Genomic DNA, 22059 nt, shown 5'->3' on the forward strand with positions numbered 1-22059 from the left:
CTATAGTGGATAATATTCTCCATTTGTCGTCCTATTTTACTTCTTATTCGTTTACATATGTTCCAAGGGAGGTTAATAGTGTAGCTGACTCCCTGGCGAGGAAGGCGTTGCTGGTAACGTACACAACAATCTGGCCAAATTTTGATCCATGGATCCAGGAGTTATTTTCAACTTCATCCATGTGTATAATTCACATTGAACTTAATAAAGTTTCTCAATATTTCTACCCAAAAAAAAAACTTCACCCGTGGAATAGAGAAATATCTTACCAAAAAAGAGTAGAGAGATATCTTCTCTACTGGTGATATGATCAATCATGAGTGTTAACGGTCAGTTCAGTCTGGTTTTAGTCAAGCCAAATTGGTTTCAATCTGGTATTAGGTTAACAAAAAATAAACCATCAAGACAAAGTTTGGTTTTAGACTGGTTCGGTTCGTTCTTTTATTGGGTTGCTTTAACGGACTCTTATCATTTATTATCGGGTTGTTGCCAATTTGGTTTCGCTTTTGCATATATATATATACATATACTATTAAGAATTAACAATGCAGCAGAACAACATTTGCAAAAGAAAAAACAAAAGAGAATCTCTCTCACACACATACAGAATACAAAGATTTACATGGTTCACCTAAGATGGGATACGTCCACAACCGAGTGATAAACTAGAGCTTCTACTATTTTGATGAAGAAATTATAAAATAATATCACACACCTCATTACGATATGCAACACATAAACCCTTCAATACATGCATCCTGAACACTCTAGAATGCCCAATTGACTCATGCATCAATAATTAATGAAACCAAATCAATTATATCTTCTTCTTCAATAAAATCCCAAAACTTAGGGTTCTTCACTTGAATCATCAATCAAAACTTGAAATCTCTTCAATCCAGGCTAGGTTCTAGCAAAATATATCACGTAAAACATGAATCAATCGATTCTAAGCTCTCTTACCATGAAAATCTCCTCAAAACCCTTAAGAAACGGGATTAACTCCTGATAGATTGTAATACCTATCAGATACAACCAATAACCTTCATAAATAAGTTATTCTAATATCAATCTATGAAACTAAAACATGATTTAACTTTCTACGGTGAAATCAAACGAAAATCATGGTTCTATTACCTTAAAATCCCTTGAATGAGTCCACCCCTTCATCCATTGCTCCAATCTTTCATTAATTACTTCAATCTTCAATCTTCAATCATAAGTCTTCATTCCACTAATTCTAGCTTGATTTCATCATCTCCAAACCATTTTCCTCACTTCTCACTCTCTTACCCTAATTTGGTAAAGTTGTAAAGAAACCTTGTTGTGAGAATAAATACTCCATAAAGAATACTTATACATAGGGGTAAATTTGTAATAACTTGAGCTTCTCAAGAGAATGCCCATAAAATTATGCTAATAATCCTTACCCAAAACCCCTCAGCCAATAGTAAATCACTATAGGGTATCTAGTTAGGGTCTTTCCTATTATGCCATTGGATCCTTAACATAATAATAAACTAGGCCAAGATCACTTAAATTGAACCAATACATTGAACCATCGTGAACCAACATTAAACCATAGTCATAAGTGAACCTAATAATATGTCACATATACTTTTTTTTTTTTTTGGGGTAGAAAACAGGGCTATTCATTCATGCGCGCCCAACGCCAAAAAAAAAAAGAAAACAAGAAACATAATGCAGATAATTGACATGTGATACACAAGGTTTCGAAACTGCTAAGGTTCAAAAATCAGTGAGAGACATATGGTCCTGACATACATGTCATAGGACAGGACCGGTCGGGGGAGGGAGTGGGTAACAATCACATCCCAAGGAAACTCGCTGTAGACACAGTTTACATACTGAAGTGCATGCATGAACGTGCCATAAAAAAGGAATACATCAGCAATAAACAGAAAGAAACTGCATACTGTGTAAATAGGCAAGAGAAGGATGCCTAGGTCACATAAATACATATATTTATCATTAGCCATAGTCTATGATAATATAACCATAATATATAAAATAACAGTATAGTCTATAAAATAGAATCATAGGCTATAAATTAACATAAATGTCCATTTAGGACCATCAATCATATATATGCCCAATAATTATGACAAAACATAAACACATGGAATCTTACCATAATCTAGCAAGATCATACGTAAGGATCGCTCTTATACCGTCCAGTCCAGTCATTCTGTCAATTCAACAATAAAAAATCATTAAATCAATAGTTCTAGGTGTGGATATTACATGTTTTACTACTAAAAAAAATTTCTGTTGAACTTCTCAATCGTTGCTTTTTTCATCTTCTGCCATCGCTCCCACTCAAGATAAAAAATCCTTTTAGATTTGCTTCATGAACCTCTGATACCAATTGTTAAGAATTAACAATGTTGTAGAAACACGATTTGCAAAAAAAAAAACAAAAGAGAATCACACACTCACAGAACACAAAGATTTACATGGTTCATCCAAGATGGGTTACATGACTTACGTCCACAGTTGAGAGGTAAACCAAAGCTTCCACTATTCTGATGAAGAAATTATAAAACCCTAACGTATACCTCCTAACGAGATAACATCTTATATATAACGTTTTGTCATCGCTCCCACTCAAGATAAAAAATCTTTTTAGATTTGCTTCATGAACCTTGCTCTAATACAAATTGTTAATTCAATGTTGTAGAATAACGATTTACAAAAAAAAATCACATACTCACAGAACACAAAGATTTACATGGTTCATCCAAGGGGGTTATGTGTCTTACATCCACGGTTGAGAGATAAACAAAAGCTTCCACTAGTCCAATGAAGAAATTATGAAACCCTACCGTAACACCTTATATATAACGTTTTGACACGCGTTGCATTAGAAAATCTCCGATAAGTCATTCGAGTGCCGTAACCTGCAAAAGGATGCCAGGGACAAGGGAGAACCTGTGTGGTTCCGACCTAGGACTCTCCGATGTCTAAGTTAGATCTCTCTTAGCAACAAATGAATTACTAGAATTCAAGATGAATAATGGGTTAGAATACCTGAGTATTTATAGTTGAGTATGGTGGTGTGGAGAGTCTCTACTGGTCATAACTATTCTTTGTGGAAGAGTCTATCACATAGTAGGGTGTCTCTTTATGAGACGTAGAGTCTTAGTAGGGAAGAGGTTCTCTAATAAATAGATATGCATGTTCTTCACGTGTTGGATAACGATCCTGGATGTATGAGTCTGGATAGGATCACATCTCATTTGGATAATGTCCTTCTAATGATAAGATGACGTAGACCTTGATGGTGACGTCATGGTTGAAAATCGTTAGCTTGCATGGAAGACTTGATCTTTGGATGACTTCTTGGGTCAGGACACGTGGCATCTCGGGACTGACCTGTGTATTTTTGGTTTATCACTTGCCCCCCACTCTCTTAGAACGGAATGCTCAAGAGAGTAGTGTCCTTGTTGCCTTCAAGCTTGTGTGGGGCTTATTGTAATTAAAGCTTCTTGGAGGGAGCTTTGTGATGAGCATCTCGTGACCGTTGGATGAACTTTGCTTCTTGGGTAGATGATTTTTTCTCTTATTAGTGAGTAGGAGAGGTGAGGGGTTCAAACCCCCCACTACACTTTTATCCTCTTTTTTTTTCTTTTTGTCCACTTTTTCTATTTCTTCTTTTGTTCACTTTCTCTTTATTCCTCACTTTCCCACTTTTCACTTTTTCCTCATTTTCTCTCTTCCTTGGAGCTCTACCCATCTTCACCCCTTTTTACTAAGTCCACTTTTGTTGCCCCCCAAGTGTTTGTCTTTTCTCCTCTTTGAGAGAATTTACTTTTTCTTCCTCTTTTTTGGTCTCTCCCATCCCTTTTTCTTTTTTGGTCTCTCCCATCTCTTTTTTCTTTTTTGGTCTTTCCCATCCCATTTTTGGTCTCTCCCACGATCTTTGGTCTCGGCCATCTCGCCCATGCTGTCTCCTCTAGGTTTGGCTACCATCAAATTTAATTTAACAAATTTTTTTTGGGTACTAATTTGGTTGTTTGCTTGGGCATATTGTAGCTCTCTTCTCTCTTGAGGTGCTTGACTTGGTGTTGGGGAGCTTCATCCGAGTAAGTCTTCTCTTCCTGTGGCTATGTTGAGTGACTCTGATCTTGATGCTATTCCCGAGGGGTAAGCCCCTGATGGGCCTATTTCAGGCTCATCCTCGTTTGAGTCTGATGTGAACACCCTCCCTCCATTGTCTTCCCCTAGACCTCTACTTAGTGATGATGGCGAGGGTGTCACTGGTCCCGTCCGCACTGAAGAGAGCCCAGGTTTAGATGGTTATTTTGATGGAGATGATTCTGAGGTGTCTCCCCCAATGATGGATATGACTAGTAGGATGGGATAGTACCAGAGTATCTTGGCCCCCTCTGACCTAGCGACCTTACGTCAGTTATATCACATTCCTTCTGCGATCATCCTCTGTGCCCCTGAGGAAGGTGATCGTGCTTTCTCCCACCAGACTGATGAGATATGCCTTTATGAGGTTTTGTTCTCCCTCGGCCTTCGCTTCCCTATTCTTAAGTTTGTCGAGTTGGTGTTAGACCATTGGCATCTCACCCCTGGACAGGTGTTACCCAACTCTTGGAGGGTCATCCTAGTTTTTTTTGTGTTCTTTGTTCGGCTGGGTCGTGCCGCTACTGTTCCTTTATTCTAGCATTTTTTATATGTTGAGGAGGGGAGATGAGTGGCACCATTTGTGCCATCGTCCCCTCAAGGGTCATCCTACTATTCTTACTTTTTGTTTCGAGCTTTGTTTTAAACTTGATGCATGGACGTGTAGTTACTTTTAGAACTTCAGTGTTATCCTTGCCTTGATCTTTGTGTTTGAGTCTTGCTTCTTTTCAGCGTTATCCTTGTCTTGTGGCCTGTTGGCCTTGGTGGCATGAGCGCCTCATGGCCTACAGGCCTTGGTGGCATAAAGCATCGTGGCCGACAGGCCTTAGTGGCATAGAGCCTCGTGGCCTATAGGCCTTGGTTGGCATGAACGCTTTGTGACCTACAGGTCTTGGTGGCATAGAGCCTCGTGGCCGATAGGCCTTGGTGACATAGAGCCTTATGGCCGACAAGCCTTGGTAGCATAGAGCCTTATGACCGACAGGCCTTGGTTGGCATAAAGCCTTGTGGCCGGAGGCCTTGGTGGCATAAAGCCTTGTGGCCGACAGGCCTTGGTTGGCATAAAGCCTTGTGGCCGAAGGCCTTGGTGCTTGTGCGAACTTGATCGGTAATGGAGAAATGTAGCTAATAACTTCAAAATCTTCAAAAAATCCTTGAACTTGATCATTCACTGGTAGAACTTCCTCAGGTGCTCAGAGTTCCAGGGTCAATCTATCTTCTTACCCCCCGAAGTTTTCAAGCGATACGTCCCTGGTCATATCTGCTTGAAAATTATTTAGGGTTCTTCCCACAAATCTCGAACCATCTCGAACTTCTCGAACCTCTTAAACTTTGCTACTAGATCTCGAGCATGTGTCAGGTAGGATGCCATGTGTTCATCCTTTGTCTTATTGTTAGAGGCTTGGAATGTAAACCAGAGTGCGTATTAAATCCAGGAACCTTCAGTGCCGGTGATTATGATCCCTGCCCCGCTCCCTACCGCATTACTCAATTCGTCCACAAACATCTCCCACGATCCTCGATTATGCTCCTCATATGCTCAGAGTTTCGGGGTCAATCTTGTTGAGGAAAAGTCCTCATACATAAACTCCAATAATCTATTATGATAATACATATGTTTTGATGATAACAAATAAACCGAATTGTACTAACTCTTGTTTAAGGTGTTTAAATAAGACCATAGCACCAAGTGAGGGGGAGGACTCAATTCAAGAGATTGATGCTTAAAACAAATTGAACTTCTCCAATCTTTCAAGACATCAAAAAATCAAGAAGAATGGAGAAAAAGTTTTAAAGACAAAGATCAAGACAAGTTAGAGGAACTCACTTTGAAGACATTCATGTAAAGAAGTGAAGTTCAAGAATTGAAGAAGATTAAAGACTTAGAATTGTACTAAGTTGTATGATCATAATTAAAGTCACAAATGATGTAATGCACACACACAAGCATGCATTCATTTAGATGGACTTTAGGAGGTTTAATTAACCCAATCCATATGACCAAACCAATTTGGAATCACCCGAGTAAGTCCAACAAAGGTTTTAACATGTTCAGTAGAATTTGCTGATCCGACAAATAGAATCTGAATCCGGCATGTCGAATCCCATTTTGCCTGCAAAATACAATCTCAGGGTTTTGCTCACAGTGATCAAACGGAATGTGCTCCTGCATTCTTTAGCCCGAATGGTATGACGCAGTAGTAGTAGTTTTCCTGATCTGTTCTGAAGGCAGTGTAGGTCTCATCCTCCGCATTCATGAGGATCTGGTTGTAGCCTGAGTATGCGTCCATGAAGCTCAACATCTCATGATCTGTAGTCGCATTGATTAATAGGTTGATCCTTGGTAGGGGGTATTCATCCTTCAGGCACGCCTTGTTTAGGTCGGTATGATCCATGCACATTCTTCACTTTCTGTTTGGTTTAGGAACCATCACGACGTTAACGAGCCAAGTGGGGAATTTCTCCTCCCAGATAAACCCCGATTGATTCAGCTTCTCGACCTCTTCTTTGATTACCATTTGTCTATCAAGGGCAAAATTTCTCCGCTTCTGTTGTATTGGCTTCTTAGCTGGATCCACATGCAACCTACGTTTGGCAGTGTGCCAAGGTATCCCTAACATGTCTGAGGCTAACCATGCGAAGACATCCGAGTTCTCCTTTAGGAATCGCCCCAGTTTATCTTTCTGTTCTTTATTTAGCAATGACTTGACCTGTATTGTCTTGGTAGGTTCATCCTCGCTAAGAGGGAACAGGATGAGACCGTCTACCGACTTTCCCCTTCGTTCCGTGAGCTCATCTCTCTGGTTGCTAATGAGGTTCTCTACACATGGAGTCATCTCTCGAGTGTTGCCATTATTCTTCTTGACAAACAGCGTATAGCACTCTCTGGCTTTCTTCTGGTCACCCTTGATCTCGCCAACGCCATTCTCTGTTGGGAACTTTATCTTCAGATGTATGGGTGATACTATCCCCTTGAGGGCAATTAGGGTTGGTCGCCCCAAAATGCCGTTAAAGGATACGACTAACCTTACTACTATGAAGGTAACCATGATCGTGGTTTGCCGAGGGTGGTCTCCGAAGGTAACTGGTAATTCGATTGTTCCTCTAATGGAGGAGGCACCCAAAAACCCATGTAGATAGGTTGCTTCAGGCTTGAGCTTATCATCGCTGAACCAGAACTGTCTGTAGGCTTCTAGTGAGATTACGTCCACGGACGCTCTAATGTCAACCAACATCCTATATATAGCTCGATTGGCTATCCCCACCTGCACTACAATGGGCATCTTCATGTGGTAAGCTTATTACTTCTACGTCAGCATCCGAGAAGGAGATTACCATTTTTATCTTGGTTACTTTGTTTGACACCTCCATCACCCCGATGAATCGAGCATGAGCTTTTGCCTTTCTTGTGGACTCCTGCCCTGGTCGTCCTAATATAGTAAGGATTGGGGCTCCTCTAGTGTTGCTAGCTCCTGAATCATCCCTTCTTTATTCTGGGCGGCCTCTATCTTCATCGCGATCTGTTCTCCTCTCTTCGCATTGTGGCTTCTCTCTTCCTTGATCCTGGTCTCTGCCTCCTTGGCCCGAACGACCATCTCGGCCACCTTTCATGTACCTGCTCAGGTTCCCCACCCTTATGAGTTGTTCTATTTCTCTCTTTAGTTGGATGCATTCTTCTGTGTCATGCCTTGTGTCTTTGTGGAAGAGACAAAATTTATTGAGATTTCGCTTCTCGGGTCCTGCGAGCATGGGTTGAGGCCAATGGAGTAAGTCACGATCTTGAATTTGCATGAGGATCTACGACCTTGTGGTGTTCAAGGGAGTGTAATCAGGGCTTCCAACTCGATTATTCTTCTCTGGGCGACGCTCACTTTTTCCCGATCGACGATCACCTTTCTCCTATCGGCGCTTAGTTTTAGGTCTTTTGCTTTCTCCACGATCATCTTGCGCTGATTTTTTATTCTCATGGGGCTTTGCTTCGGTCACCTTCTTCCGGGCTTGTAATACTTCGATCATGTTAGTGAAATCATTGCATCACTCTAGTATCTCTTTCATTGTCCTTGTCTCATGCTGTGCCAAGTCTTTGATAAGGTCTAGGTCCCTGATGCCTCTGGCCAGGGCTGCATGCTGAGTTTGGTCATCTAAGTCTCTGACCTCCAAGGATTCCTTCATAAATCTGGTGACATACTCCCTGAGGGACTCCCCTGGATTCTGTATCACGTTCAATAAGTTGACCGTGGTTTTCTTCTGCTTGACGTTGCTTTGGAAGCGGGCGACAAACTGCTCGCAGAGTTCTGCGAAGGTACTTATAGATCGAGTCTTAAGCCTTGAAAACCACGAAGTGGCTGCACCCTTGAGGGATGCCGGGAATGCTCGGCATGAGACAACGTCTAATCTCCCGTATAGGGTCATCATCCCGTTGAAGTAATTGGTACCGCTATAAAGTTCAAAGGTAGGTAGCCTGAACCGGGAGGGGAGAGATGCACTCATGATTTCTACGCAGAATGGGTGTTGGCCTGGTAAAGAGTGTGTTTCACCCTTTGTCTGCTTCTTCAATCCTTCCAACTTCTCGTCCAGCTCTCGGAGTCTTTTATCTAACTCTTCATCACGTGACCATCTATCGTGCTTAGTCGCGTGCTAACCGCGAACCTGTTCTCGACTCCTTCTTGATGTTTCTTCCCGTGGTGAGTTTTGACGTGATGGTGAGAGGTTACGACGTGATGAGCCTTGATAAGAACATGAGGGGCTCTCTTCTCGACGCATCCAACTTGGCCTTGGTGTACGACTTCCTCCTAATCGCCCCCGGAATACCGATCTTCTGATCGAACCATCCTGATTAGGTTCCACCGACCTATGCGCCTGTGATGCCCCACATTTCGATCGGATCGACAGATCCATAGTTTTCATGGGATGATGTGAAGGATTTCCTTGCGGATGGGCCGAACCTGTGCGTCTCACGGGTCTCTCCGATCTTTCACCTCCAGGGAGTGACCCCCTAGGGTTTTGCTCTTGTCGAGGGATTGGTTCTGTCCTCTACAGTGGCACCACCCTCCTGCGGGAAGTCATCCGCTGCCTCAAATAATCCCGAAAAAGGTTTTGGTCCTGGAGAATCTGTCTCTGCAAGTCATTAATCTGACCCACTATTGTTGGTGCGTTTGGATCAGCTATTGCTTCCCTGGGTATTTTTTCATTCAGATTTATCTCTCCTGTGTCGACGTGCACATTCTTTGGGTTCTCTGTCTCTTGAAGTCCTTGATGTTCAGTTCTCCGATGAGAGCTCTTCGGTGGTGGTGTCTCGTTCCTCTCCCTTGAAGCATTGATAGAGGGAGCGACCTTCTTACGTGTTGCCATTGAGTACTTGAGGAAGCGAGCTAGTAGAAACGAGCGTCATTCCCACAGATGGCGCCGATCTATTACGTCAGGAAATCTTCAGTAGGTTCTTCGGGTGCCGCAACTTACAAAAGGACGTCAAGGACAAGGGAGAACCAATGTGGTTTTACCTAGGACTCTCCGATGCCTAAGTTAGATCTCTCTTAGCAACAAATGAATTACTGGAATTCATGATGAATAATGGGTTAGATTACCTGAGTATTTATAGTTGAGTATGGTGGTGTGGAGAGTCCCTGTTGATGATAAGTATTCTTCATGGAAGAGTCTATCACGTAGTAGGGTGTCTCTTTATGAGACATAGAGTCGTGGTAGGGAAGAGGTTCCCTAATAGATAGATATGCGTGTTCTTCACGTGTTGGATAGCGATCCTTGATGTATGAGTCCGGATAGGATCACATCTCTTTGGGATAACATCCTTCTAATGATATGATGATGTAGACCTTGGCAGGGACATCATGGTTGGACCTCATTGGCTTGCATAGAAGACTTGGTCTCTGGATGACTTCTTGGGTCTATTCCTCTTGGATTTGTCGAATGGGTTTTGTTGTGGTCCTGCTTGGGCCAATGTCTCCTTTGGGTCAGGACACGTGGCATCTTGAGACTGGCCTGTGTATTTTTGGTTTATCAACGCGTTACAATATAGAGAAACCCTAATCCCCAAAAGTACAAAATTAACCCCCAGTATAAATGGCTCCCAAAAAATTCAACTCTTAATGGGGGAAGAATCAATAATACTTCCTGGATTACACTATGATCAGACTTCACCAATAAAATATATGTAAAAATATAATACAAAAACATGATTTCTTTATAATTTTATCAAGGTTTTCTAGTTTTGATCGATCCAGTTTGATTTCTTACTAGTTTCATAAGCCTAAATTGAAACCAAATTAATAAGGTTTGGTTTGATTTAATATGATTTCTTGGTCTGTTTTAGATGGTCCAACTAGTACGGGTTAGAAATTAACCCACCTATAACCATGTGATAGGACTTTGGGTCATCAATACACTCCCACCTTCAATTAACACAATAAAAAATACCTCTCCCTACCGCAATCTAATTGTATTGATGGGACAGAATGTAAAGATTCCCTCCACATCAGAAACTCAGTTCAATGGCAAATATCCTTTGCATGGAGCACATAGAAATGGATTTATATATATATATATATATATATATATATATATATATATATATATATATATATATATATATTATTGTTTTTACCACATGAAGATTGGTCATTTATTCAATTTCAAGCCTAAGGCAATCAAACACCCGTGGGTTTAAATTAGCAAGTATCCTCTCAGTGGTCAATGTATCAGCATGCAATGTTTTCATAGTCTTACAGTTACAAAGCTATATTTTGTCATTTGGCCAAAACATTTTGATATAAAATTTGACAAATTGGGCATGCGATCTTAGAATCTACTTGTCCACATGCACCATCAAATTGGCCACGTTGAGACCAATTACGTGTCAACAATACTATGTTATGTAAGGTTGTTTTCACAACTCGGTTGAGAAGTGCTTCCTATACATTTCACTTCAGTTTATGTGGAATGCAATTGTGGTTACTTCAAGTATTGGATAAATAGTTCTACCCAAAAAAAAAAAAAGTATTGGATAAATAGGGCAAACTTGTATTCATAATTAAATGTTTTTTTTTGGTAAAGTGAAATCTATTATAAAAGATGCGAAGAACACGTGGTTGGAAGCTTGCACATCTCCTGTAACCACGGAGTGGAGAGCGGCCAAACTGTCGTACGCATCATCGACAGGGCCTTCCTAGCTAGAGAATCAGCAATGACATTTGCCTCTCTAGGAATGAAAGTGAAAATACATTCACTAAAGTACACAACAATATGCACTATATCAGCTATCACAGGTTGAAGTGTCAGCGGAGCACTCTTGTTGTGATTATTGATGAAGGAGATAACTTGCTGGTTATCCGATTCTACCTTCAGAAACTACACATCTTCAGATATTGCCTCAAGTAGTCCAAGACAGATCGCTAGTGCTTCCCCCATGATAATACTGTCAAACCTGCTGATCTCAGATTTAGCAAACACCAGGGCACCACAAAAGTCCCTAAGAATAATCCCAAGTCCACCAATACTCTGGTCTGATGACCAAGAAGCATCAGTAGTCAGTGAGATGAAAGGCCTTTGAGGTGGTTGCCAGGTAGAGGTACTGCTCGGCTTAGGGGTGGGACTGTGGCTCTGAATGTGGGAAGGGCTGAGACAAGTGAGGGTTGCCAAACCAAGCAGCCTTTGCGAAGGGGGCAATGTAAGATGATGTGGTCCGGGCTCTCAATACTAGCTCCACACCGAGTGCAATGAGGGTCTATGTTCACATTTCTAATTAAAAAACCTTCCCCTGTAGCTAGTCCTGCTGCACAAGCTCTCCAGAGAAAGTTTTTAATTTTCGGCATGGTATGACACCCCCAAATGGTTTTCCAAACTCTAGCTGTAGTAGTGGCCCACTTGCTCACTCTTGAAGATGCAGGATTTGTTGGTCGGGGTATTGCCTTGGACTTACATTGGAGGAAGTAGGCAAACTTAACTGAATATCTACCGTCTTTAGAAGCTCCCCACATAAGTCTATCCTCACCTGGAAACAAAGGAACCTGTATCTTGAGAATGGCATCAACAATATGTTTATGAAAGAGCTGCTGAAGAAGAGGTTGATTCCAGGTACGACAGTCCTGGTTTATAAGCTCTGAGACCCATTGGATAGCACAATTCAAGGGACGATCTTGTTGAATTTTGAAGCCCAGAATAGAGGGGAGCCATTTATCACTCCAGATAGCGATCTTATCTCCTTTTCCTAGTTGCCAACAGAGCCCTTCCTTTATAATTTTCCTACCTTCCAGGATGCTTCTCCAAGCCCATGAAGGGCTGCCTCCAATCTTAGCTTCCATAAAGTAGCACTTTGGGAAGTATAAGGCTTTCATAAACAGAGCCCAAGGAAAGGTAGGTTCACTGAAGAGTTTCCAAGCTGCTTTGGAGAGAAGGGCTTTGTTATGAAATGCCGGGTCACGTAGCCCAAGTCCTCCACACTCCTTTGATTGCCTCAGCTTGTCCCAAGAAAGCCAATGAATTTTGTTCCCTTCCACTGTGTCTCCCCAATAAAAACTGACTGCCTCCTTGCGCGTTTGCTCATGATGCTTCATTGGAAGCTTGAAATGTGAAGCAGTGTAGTTTGTAATGGGAAGGGCCACCGGCTTAAGAAGAACCTCTCTCCCAGCATGTGAAAGGAGCTGCTTCATCCAGCCATAAATCTTGTTGCTTCGCCCTTCACTAATATCATGGAAGAGTGCCATCTTATTGGCTCCAATCTCTGAGGGCAAACCAAGGTATTTAGCTGGTCCATCGCCATACCTAATCTTTGGAATCCTACTAAACCACCGTTTCAGCCGAGAGGGGGTATTGGGGCTAAAGCACAGACTCGACTTTGCGAAGTTAATAGCTTGACCACTCCCTTTACAAAAATAGTCCACCTTATCTCGAAGATTAAAAATCTCTTGCACCTTGACTGCGAAAAAGATCAAACAGTCGTTCGCAAAGAGGAGATGAGAGAGGGGAGAAGATCGGTTTTGAACTCTAATCCCTTTAATAAGGCCATCATGCTCTGCTGTCCCCAACATAGAGCTAAGAGCTTGCATACAGATGACAAAGAGCGTCGGTGATAACGGGTCACTTTGCCAAATTCCCCGGGTCGGCTGTACAGCTCCTCTCTCAGCTTCATTCACAAGAATGGAATAATAAACTAAGGTGATACATTCCATGATGAGGGCCACAAACTTCTTGGAGAACCCCATTTTGAGCAGCAACCTTTCTATAAACGGCCAAGCAAGCCTATCATACGCCCGCTGCATATCGAGTTTTAAGGCTACTAAGCATTTTTTTCCCTTTTTCTTCCTCTTGATATAATGAAAGGCCTCATGCGCCGTGAAAATGTTATTTGAAATGGCTCGATCAGGGACGAAAGCAGACTGTTGAGGCGAGATAATATCAGGGAGGATGGGCTTGAGTCTTGAAGCAATGATTTTTGTAACAACCTTTATGGCAACCCCATATAAGCTGATTGGGCGGTACTGCTCAATCTTCTCAGGATTTCCCACTTTAGGGATGAGGCAGATGAGGGTGTCATTACACCCTGTAGGAAGCTTTCCTGAAGAGAAAAAACTAGTAACAAACCCATACAGGTCATCCTTAACTAGATCCCAATATTTCTGAAAAAACAGAGGAGGGAAGCCATCCAAACCTGGAGATTTCAAGGGCTTCATAGCAAAAAGAGCTGATCTGATATCTTCCATAGAAGGTGCAGCACACAGCAGCTGATTGGTTATCTCGGAGATAGAGGGGTGGACATTGGATAGCACCGATAAGAGAGCATCATCATCAATAGCTTCGGCCCTGAAAACCCCTTGATAGTATGATGAAACTTCCTAATAGACCTGGTTCTCTGTATTAGTCCAGGATCCATTAGGGCGTTTCAGCTTGAGAATACGGTTTTGGTTTTTCCTTTGAAGAGTGGAAGCATGGAAAAAAATAGTGTTTCTATCTGTCCCCTTCATCCAATCAATTCTCGAACGCTGCATCCAAAGTTCCTCTTCGCAAGCCAGGACTTCAGCAATGGACTTGGTGATCTCATTCTCTTGCGTTTGAGAAGTTGTTGTAATTGGTAGACCTTGGAGAGCAGCCAACTGAGCTTATAGAGTTTGGAGCCTTGATTGTAAAAAATCAAAGGTATCAGAATTCCATTGTCGCAATTGGGCTTGGCAACTATCCAACTTCTGGTGGAGTGTAGTAGTTGGGCTTGTCGACTGAGAAGAGCACCATGCCTCAGTAACAAACCCGATCATGGACTAGAATCTAAATGGGCGATGTCCTTTACTAACCTTACCCTCTGTGTCGATGAGGATAGGAGTATGATCGGACCTAACAACAGCTTTCATAGTAACTGTAGCATCGTCACAAGCCGATCTCCAAGCAGTATTCGAGAGTGCTTTGTCAAGGCGAGCTCAAATGTTAGAAGACCCTTTACGCTTATTGCTCCATGTATAGATGGGTCCATGAGCTCCGAGATCCATGAGACCACAAGAATCAATCATATCCCTGAATTGAGTGATGTCTCTGGCTCCTCTACAGTTGCCCCCATCTTTTTCTCTCCATGAGAGAATGGAGTTAAAGTCCCCGACGACACAGAGCCAACTCTCAGTACGTCCCTCGCCGAGAAGGGTAATAACGTCCCATACCTGCTGCTTCTGGGATCAGATTGGGTCCTCGTAAACACAGGTCAAGAAATAGGGGGCATAACTAGGGGAAGAAATTGAGCAATAAATGAGTCTTGCACTTGCTGATAGCACTTCAATTTTGATCGGATCCTTTCAAAAGATGGCCAATCCCCCTCCAGTTCTTAAGGGGGGAACAGAGAAACAATTGTTCACCTTGATCCTCTTCTGAATTTTGGCCAATTTACATCATCACAATGGGTTTCCATTAGGAAAAGAACATCGGGCTTATCCATCTTAGAGATGTTAACTAGTGCTCTCGCCGTTAGAGGCCTCCCCAACCCTCTAACGTTCCAGCTTAGGATCTTCATATCTGCCCGTGGGTCTGTACTTCTACAGAGTCCACGGGGGTTTGCATTAAAAAAATACTCAGTTTGATCTGCCATAGTGTTCTGGTCTGTCCTTTTCACCTGCACTACTCTTCTCTGCTTCTTGGCCTTAATTTTCATAGAGATGGTATCACTGGCTAGCCTCAGACAGACGCTCTTAGTGTTCGTATGCTATGATTGCTTTAGGTGTTCTCTAATGATGCATCTGGGGGAGCTAGGATGGCCAGGGGAAGCACACAGGAGGGAAGGTGGTAGTGCAGTTGGTGGGGTCCAAAGAGGCAGTGGGTAGGGAGGAGTAGGGGCCATTGGGCCTGCAGTAAGGTAGCCCATATTCTGGGTGGGGGCCTCTGGAGATTCAAAGGGTGGGCTAGATTGTTCAGAGGTGGGGGAGCACTGAGAAAGGCTCACTGGGTGGGTTGGATTGCTAGGCATTAGGCTACCAAGTGAAGGGGTTAAAATGGGCCCAACTATATCTTGACTAGTTACATCAGGCCCATTCAATGAGAAATTTGTAAGTTGAGGTAAAATGGAGACCAATGTTTGGGTAAGGGTATGGCGGGTCCCATCGTCTAGGCCTTGTAGTTGAGTCTGGATAATTTGGGAAATAAAGTTCACTAGAGGCACCAGTTGATTACCTGGTGGGGACTGTTGTCCTGAGCGAGTGACCTCTCCATGATTAGATGATCCGGTTCGAATCATTTCGCATGATTAGCTTGTCTTCTCAAGATAGGTGGTGGCTGACATATGTCATGGAATCGCTCTATAAGACATTGAGATGGTGCTGCCGTATTCACATTAATGCGCATGTCTCGCCCTTGTCTGACATTCCTCTGAGGTGGTGACAGCGTCCTTTACAGGTGAGCGAATAAGCGTGGCATGGGGATAATGGAACCATTGGCACTGCACTGTGGTATCCTCTGCTCCCCAGCTCCGGCGCTAGGTATCCCAGGGTGGTAGCACTGTTAGGTAACATGGCCACATTGCCCTCTTCCATCGGAGTCATAACGTCACTTAAACTATATCCCGTAACTGAAGGGATATGGGGAGCATTTGGGGGCGATTCCACATTAGGGAAAGAGCCGTGGCGCTCCACCACAACGGCTCTCTTTGAACTCCTTATAAATATGGTCTAAGGAGTTGGAAACAAAATCAAGGAAACATAACGCAGTGGAGCCCCAAAAGATCACTCAATCGTTGTTATTGCTCTGCTGTTTTTCTTTTCTTTTGCTTCTCTCTGTTTTCCCAACTTACAGGTATTTGATCATCATCGACAGGAAGCTTCTGCAACTCTAGAGGCACTCCCCCGAGAGGTCCTGAGATGCTGCTTCGCGTTCCATTTGCCGGCGATACATGATCGAATCCTCAAAGCATAGCTTGGTCTCCTGTTCTATGAGACGGTTGTCCGGGGGTGAACCACGCAGGTGGGGACTCATACTGGAAAGACTAGGAAACCCTTTCCAGTGGGAGTGAAAGCAAAGGAACTCCTTGGAGTGGTACACTCTGATATTTGTGGACCGCTCAATGTGGGGACCCATACTAAAAAGACTTACTTCATCACTTTTACTGATGATTTCTCTAAGTATGGGTACATTTATCTACTAAGTAGGAAATCTGAAGCATTTGAATGCTTCAGACGCTATAGAACTGAAGTGCAAAATCAGTTGGGAAGAAACCTTAAGGTTTTAAGAACCGATCGTGGTGGAGAATACAACTCCACTGAGTTTGAAATGTTTTGTGAGGAACATGGAATTATTAAGCAAAAGACTATGTCTTTCACACCACAATAGAACGACGTGGCTGAAAGACGGAATAGAACACTACTTAATGTAGTACGTTGCATGTTATCTCACTCCACTCTCTCCAAGAAGTTCTGGGGAGAGGCCATTCTCACAGCAAATTATATCTTGAATAGAATTCCCACCAAATCTGTGGAGACTACACCTTATGAACTGCGGACAGGTAGGAAACCAAATTTAGAAAATCTAAGGAAGTGGGGATCTACAGCCCACGTACTAATACCTGAGCCATATAGAAACAAGTTGGATTCTAGAACAATCAGATGCAAGTTCATAGGATATCCAGAAGGCTCTCAAAAGGATATAGATTTTATCACCCTGAAAAAGGAGTCATTGAGAGTCGTGATGCGGAATTTCTAGAGAAATTAGAAGAGGAGCCGCAGCAGGAGGATACAGAACCCCTGCATGTTATCAATGATGATTATGGTATGGACCCTCATGAGGAACAAAGATTTTTGGATCAAGGAACCCATGTTCCTGAAAATCAAGTTGATCATCCGGAACAAGACCCGGAACCTGGGGTAAGTAGGAATAAAAGAACCAGAGCACCTCCAACCTACTTAGATGACTACTACCTTTATTTATGTGAACCATCTTGTCATACAGTTGACACGGATGCAGAAGAAATAGTCGATCCCGTAACCTATAGCGAAGCGATAAAATCACGAGAATCAGGTGAATGGTTAAATGCCATGCTGGAAGAAATTGATTCCATTACAAAGAATCAAGTGTGGGATCTTTGTGACCTACCAAAGGGTAGAAATGTCATAGGTTGCAAATGGGTGCTTAAGAAAAAATACAAATTTGATGGGTCTGTTGATAAATTTAAGGCCCGTTTAGTCGCAAAAGGTTACACCCAAAAGGGAGGAATAGACTACCAGGAAACTTACTCACCGATAGCCAAATTTGCCTCTATTAGATTAATATTGGCTCTTGTTGCACATCTGGACTTAGAATTGTTTCAGATGGACGTGAAAATCGCCTTTCTAAATGGCGAGTTGGAAGAAACCATATACATGCGACAACCCGAGGGTTTTCAGGTCGTGGGACAGGAAGATAAAGTGTGTAGACTTAAAAAGTCTTTGTATGGTTTAAAACAGTCCTCACAACAGTGGTACCTGATATTCCACAAAACAATCCTTAAATTAGGATTCGTGGCTAACAAGTTGGACAATTGTGTATATATCTTGAAGAGTGGGAGTAGTTTTACCATTCTCTCCTTATATGTTGATGATATACTGTTAGCTGGAAATGATATAGAAATGTTGAATAAGACCAAGTATGAACTTAGTAGCAGATTTGAAATGAAGGAAATGGGAGAAGCATCATATATCCTAGGAATTTAAATCTCTAGAGACAGGACACAATGTAAGTTGTGTTTGAGTCAGGAAAAATACTTGAGTTTTGTGTTGAAAAGATTCGGAATGCAGAATAGCAATCCCTCATCAACTCCAATTGTTATGGGAAACGCTTTGTCGAAAAGCCAATGCCCTCAAGAAGGACAGGAAAAGTTAAATGTACCTTATGCTCAGGCAATAGGTAGTTTGATGTACGCCATGTTGTGTACACGACCGGATTTAGCTTATCCAGTCGGATTAGTAAGCAGATACCAAAGTAATTCCGGTTCTGCCCATTGGGAAGCAGTGAAGAGGATTATGAAGTACATCAAAGAAACTAAACACTTGAAATTATATTTTCAAGCAGAAAAACTTGAGGTCATTGGATACTCTAACGCTGACTTTGGAGGGGATAGAGATGACTGTAAATCCACCTCTGGACATGAGTTTATATATGGAGGTGCAGCTGTTTCTTGGGGCAGTTAGAAACAGGGGTGTGTTGCTAGGCACACACAGGAAGCCGAGTACATTGCTTGTAGTATGGCAAGTACTCATGCCGTCTGGATTAAACGGTTCTTAATGGAATTTGGGTTGGACCTTGTAAATGGACCAGTGAAAATATTCTGTGATAATCAAGCCGAAATAAGCTTAATACACAGTGATGCAAATAGTTCGAAGCGAAAACACATAGAAATTCAATATCATTATATACGTGATATAGAAGAAAAAGGTAAAATTAAAGTAACCTATATACCTACGAGTGATATGATAGCCGATCCCCTTACAAAGGGAGTTCGTGCGGAAACTTACATCAAACATGTAAATTTGATGGGACTTAGAACAGTCTAAGTCTGGAAAAGGAATTGTATGTTCCTCGTCATCACAATAAAGTTTTTGATTGTTCCTGGAAATGGGAATGGAAATTGAAATTTCATGGCGGAAGTTCCTGGAAATGGGAATGTAAAGTATGGATACAGACAATATGGCCAAGTGGGAGATGTTAGGTAACGTGGCCACATTGCCCTCTGCCATCGGAGTCACAACGTCACTTAAACTATATCCCGTAATTGAAGGGATATGGGGAGCATTTGGGGGCGATTCCGCGTTAGGGAAAGAGCCGTGGCGCTCCACCACAACGGCTCTCTTTGGACTCATTATAAATATGGTCTAAGGAGTTGGAAACAAAATCAAGGAAACATAACGCAGTGGAGCCCCAAAAGATCACTCAATCGTTGTTATTGCTCTGCTGTTTTTCTTTTCTTTTGCTTCTCTCTGTTTTCCCAACTTGCAGGTATTTGATAATCATCGGCAGCAAGCTTCCGCAACTCTAGAGGCACTCCCCCGAGAGGTCCTGAGATGCTGCTTCGCGTTCCATTTGCCGGCGATACATGATCGAATCCTCAAAGCGTAGCTTGGTCGCCTGTTCTATGAGACGGTTGTCCGGGGGTGAACCACGCAGGCTCGGGCCGAGATGACAGGTTCCCCTTTGTGGGTTGAATCCGCTGGACTGTTGCTCAGAGTAGAGCTCATTGCATCGAGCTGCTTCATGGCCTATCAAGCCACACATGTGACAGAACATGGGCAACTTTTCATACTGTATTTTTACTTGAACCACAGCTCCTGACCGGCGCCGGAAAGATAGAACTCCTTTCAGGGGCTTTGTAATATCCACCTGAACTCTGCATCTAAAATATACCACTCGTTGGCCATACTGGCTTCCTTGAATCAATTAGGCCACTGTAGGGTTTCCAAGTTGAGTGGTGAGTTGAAAGGCAAACTCCAGCGATAATAGATCAATTGGAAGGTTGCTGATCTGTATCCAAAACTCAGTAAGTTTGAAACTCCAGTCTTCATCGTCTCTCCACTGCTCTAGCACCAAAAGATTACCTGAGACAGACCATGGGCCTTCCTCAAGCACATTCTTGACGTCATTCCTATGCTGAAAACGGAAGAGGTACTTGTGGTCGGATAGGGCCGAGACGACAACCGGGTACCTGGTATTCCAGGCCAGGGGGAGAGCCTCCAAGACAGCTTGCTTCCGATATGGTTTCCCAGGCAGGATATACCCAACTAGAGTATTGGCCCAGGATACTTGGACTTCATCTTCAATGGCGTCATCCACATCCAGTATAGCTTCCTCTGATATTGGTGCGGTTCCTGGAGCAGCAGGCCGGTGAGAGGGGGGGGGATGGTGATGAGGGTACTGTGGAGATGAAGGTAGGGAGAGAAGTGGGGCGTGACGGTGGTCGAGCCCTGTGATTAGGTCTCTTTGGAGCATGGTTCACCATGCTGACGAAGGGAAACAGATCGGAGAGAAGAAACAAGCTCAGGCAATCACGTGGAGGGAAAACTTCACTTAAGATGGAAGGACGCGTCTTCCTAGACAGAAATGAAAGCAAAACTAGTGATGGTAGCTTGGAAACAAAGACATAGAGGACGTGGCCAGAGCAGACACTGGAAAGAACAGAGGTCAAAGACGTCAAGGGGAGGAAGAAGAGGGTTTAGAGTTAGTATTCGAAGAGAAACACCGAAGTCTCCAAACATCTCTAAGCAGTAATGGGCGAACAGGAGAACCGTGGTGAGTAAATGCCGCAGCAATGGTACAAGGAAAGTGAGGAGGAACTTGATACGATCATAGGTAGTTGGGTCATTGTGTTGGGTTTAGTCTATTAGGAGTAGATGGGTAATTTGTGTTGTGTTAGTCTATTAGGGGTAGATGGGTAATTTTGGTAGAATTTGGCTATATAATGTAAAGCAGGAGATTGTGAAAGGGAATGAAGAATTAACTCTACTTCTCTCTTTGTCTGTGTCATTCTGATTTCTCTCTATCTCTCTCCGTCTTCTTCTTCTTCTTCTCTCGTCTTCTTCCTCTGTCTCTAACCATTGACATATCATTGGTCCGACCTGCCGGATCTTCTATCTCGGTCATAACATTGGTGCTTTCATTGAGAGAAATTGGCAACCAACCATGGCCGACGAACTCTGCCTCATCCCATCGTTCAACCTTGCTCAAGAATTGAAGGACATTCGTGCCTTATTGCTTGATTGCAAGAAGAACTGCTTCAAGATGCTAAACAATATATCAGATCTACGGCTTAGTTCTGTGGCAATCAATGAGCAATCAAAGGAACTTCAACATCTGGTACGTGAATTAATCGACGAAGAAAATTCCAACGCCATGGCAGATCTTGAATCTCTGGCACAAGAAGTTGATTCTGGTGCTATGTTCACTGAAGTTGATGGGGCTTTGATTCCTACCATCATGGGCCAGAATCCTATTGCATCAGAGCTAATTCCTGCTTTGGATCAGAGACCATTTGAAGAGCCAGCGTCGCTTTCTTCTTCGATCCCTGCCCTGCCGGACCGGATTCGAGATCAGCAGGAATCTGGGATTGATGTCTTCGTCACTCAAGGAGACCAGGCCTTCAACGATGCAGCCATGGAGCAGAATCTGGTTGCTTCAACGATGGTGGTGGCAACAGAGCTCGTCCCTTCCTTCGCCAATCAAAATCCAAGTGGAACTGAGCACGTTCCTGTTGTTGTATCTTCCGGCATGCCCAAGGCTGATCGGGAAATCACCATCGGTGCAGCTCGGCTCTTCATTCCACGGCGATGGAAAACCAGCTTCAATCCACCCAATCCGTTCATCTAACTTCCTCCCCTGGTCCCGTTCTTGTTTTGCTCCTCACCGTCTCGAGGTTCTAGTTGCGTTCATGGCCTTGCCGGTCTATCAACGATCTTGAACCTAAGC

General features: G+C 43.0%; 3 protein-coding genes across 3 annotated transcripts; 1 reads left to right on the forward strand and 2 right to left on the reverse strand.

Moving 5' to 3' along the window:
* Nucleotides 1-8190: 8190 nt before the first annotated feature.
* On the reverse strand, nucleotides 8191-8568 carry LOC122650874. Its single transcript, XM_043844244.1, has one exon. It carries the CDS (start codon nucleotides 8566-8568, stop codon nucleotides 8191-8193), a length of 378 nt encoding a protein of 125 aa, XP_043700179.1.
* A 9827-nt stretch (nucleotides 8569-18395) lies between these two features.
* LOC122650875 (secreted RxLR effector protein 161-like) lies at nucleotides 18396-18794 on the forward strand. Its single transcript, XM_043844245.1, has one exon. The coding sequence runs from the start codon at nucleotides 18396-18398 to the stop codon at nucleotides 18792-18794; it is 399 nt and encodes a 132-aa protein (XP_043700180.1).
* Nucleotides 18795-20037: 1243 nt separating this feature from the next.
* On the reverse strand, nucleotides 20038-20586 carry LOC122650876. Its single transcript, XM_043844246.1, has one exon. It carries the CDS (start codon nucleotides 20584-20586, stop codon nucleotides 20038-20040), a length of 549 nt encoding a protein of 182 aa, XP_043700181.1.
* Nucleotides 20587-22059: the final 1473 nt, after the last annotated feature.

Source organism: Telopea speciosissima, chromosome 2 (genome assembly GCF_018873765.1).
Source record: "Telopea speciosissima isolate NSW1024214 ecotype Mountain lineage chromosome 2, Tspe_v1, whole genome shotgun sequence".
In the NCBI taxonomy this organism is placed as follows: Eukaryota; Viridiplantae; Streptophyta; class Magnoliopsida; order Proteales; family Proteaceae; genus Telopea; species Telopea speciosissima.

What these genes read in the sequence shown, in the direction of transcription:
- LOC122650874 (XM_043844244.1), bottom strand. Translation starts at nt 8,568, where the DNA reads ATGACCCTATACGGGAGATTAGACGTTGTCTCATGCCGAGCATTCCCG.
- LOC122650875 (XM_043844245.1), top strand. Translation starts at nt 18,396, where the DNA reads ATGCAGAATAGCAATCCCTCATCAACTCCAATTGTTATGGGAAACGCT.
- LOC122650876 (XM_043844246.1), bottom strand. Translation starts at nt 20,586, where the DNA reads ATGCTCCAAAGAGACCTAATCACAGGGCTCGACCACCGTCACGCCCCA.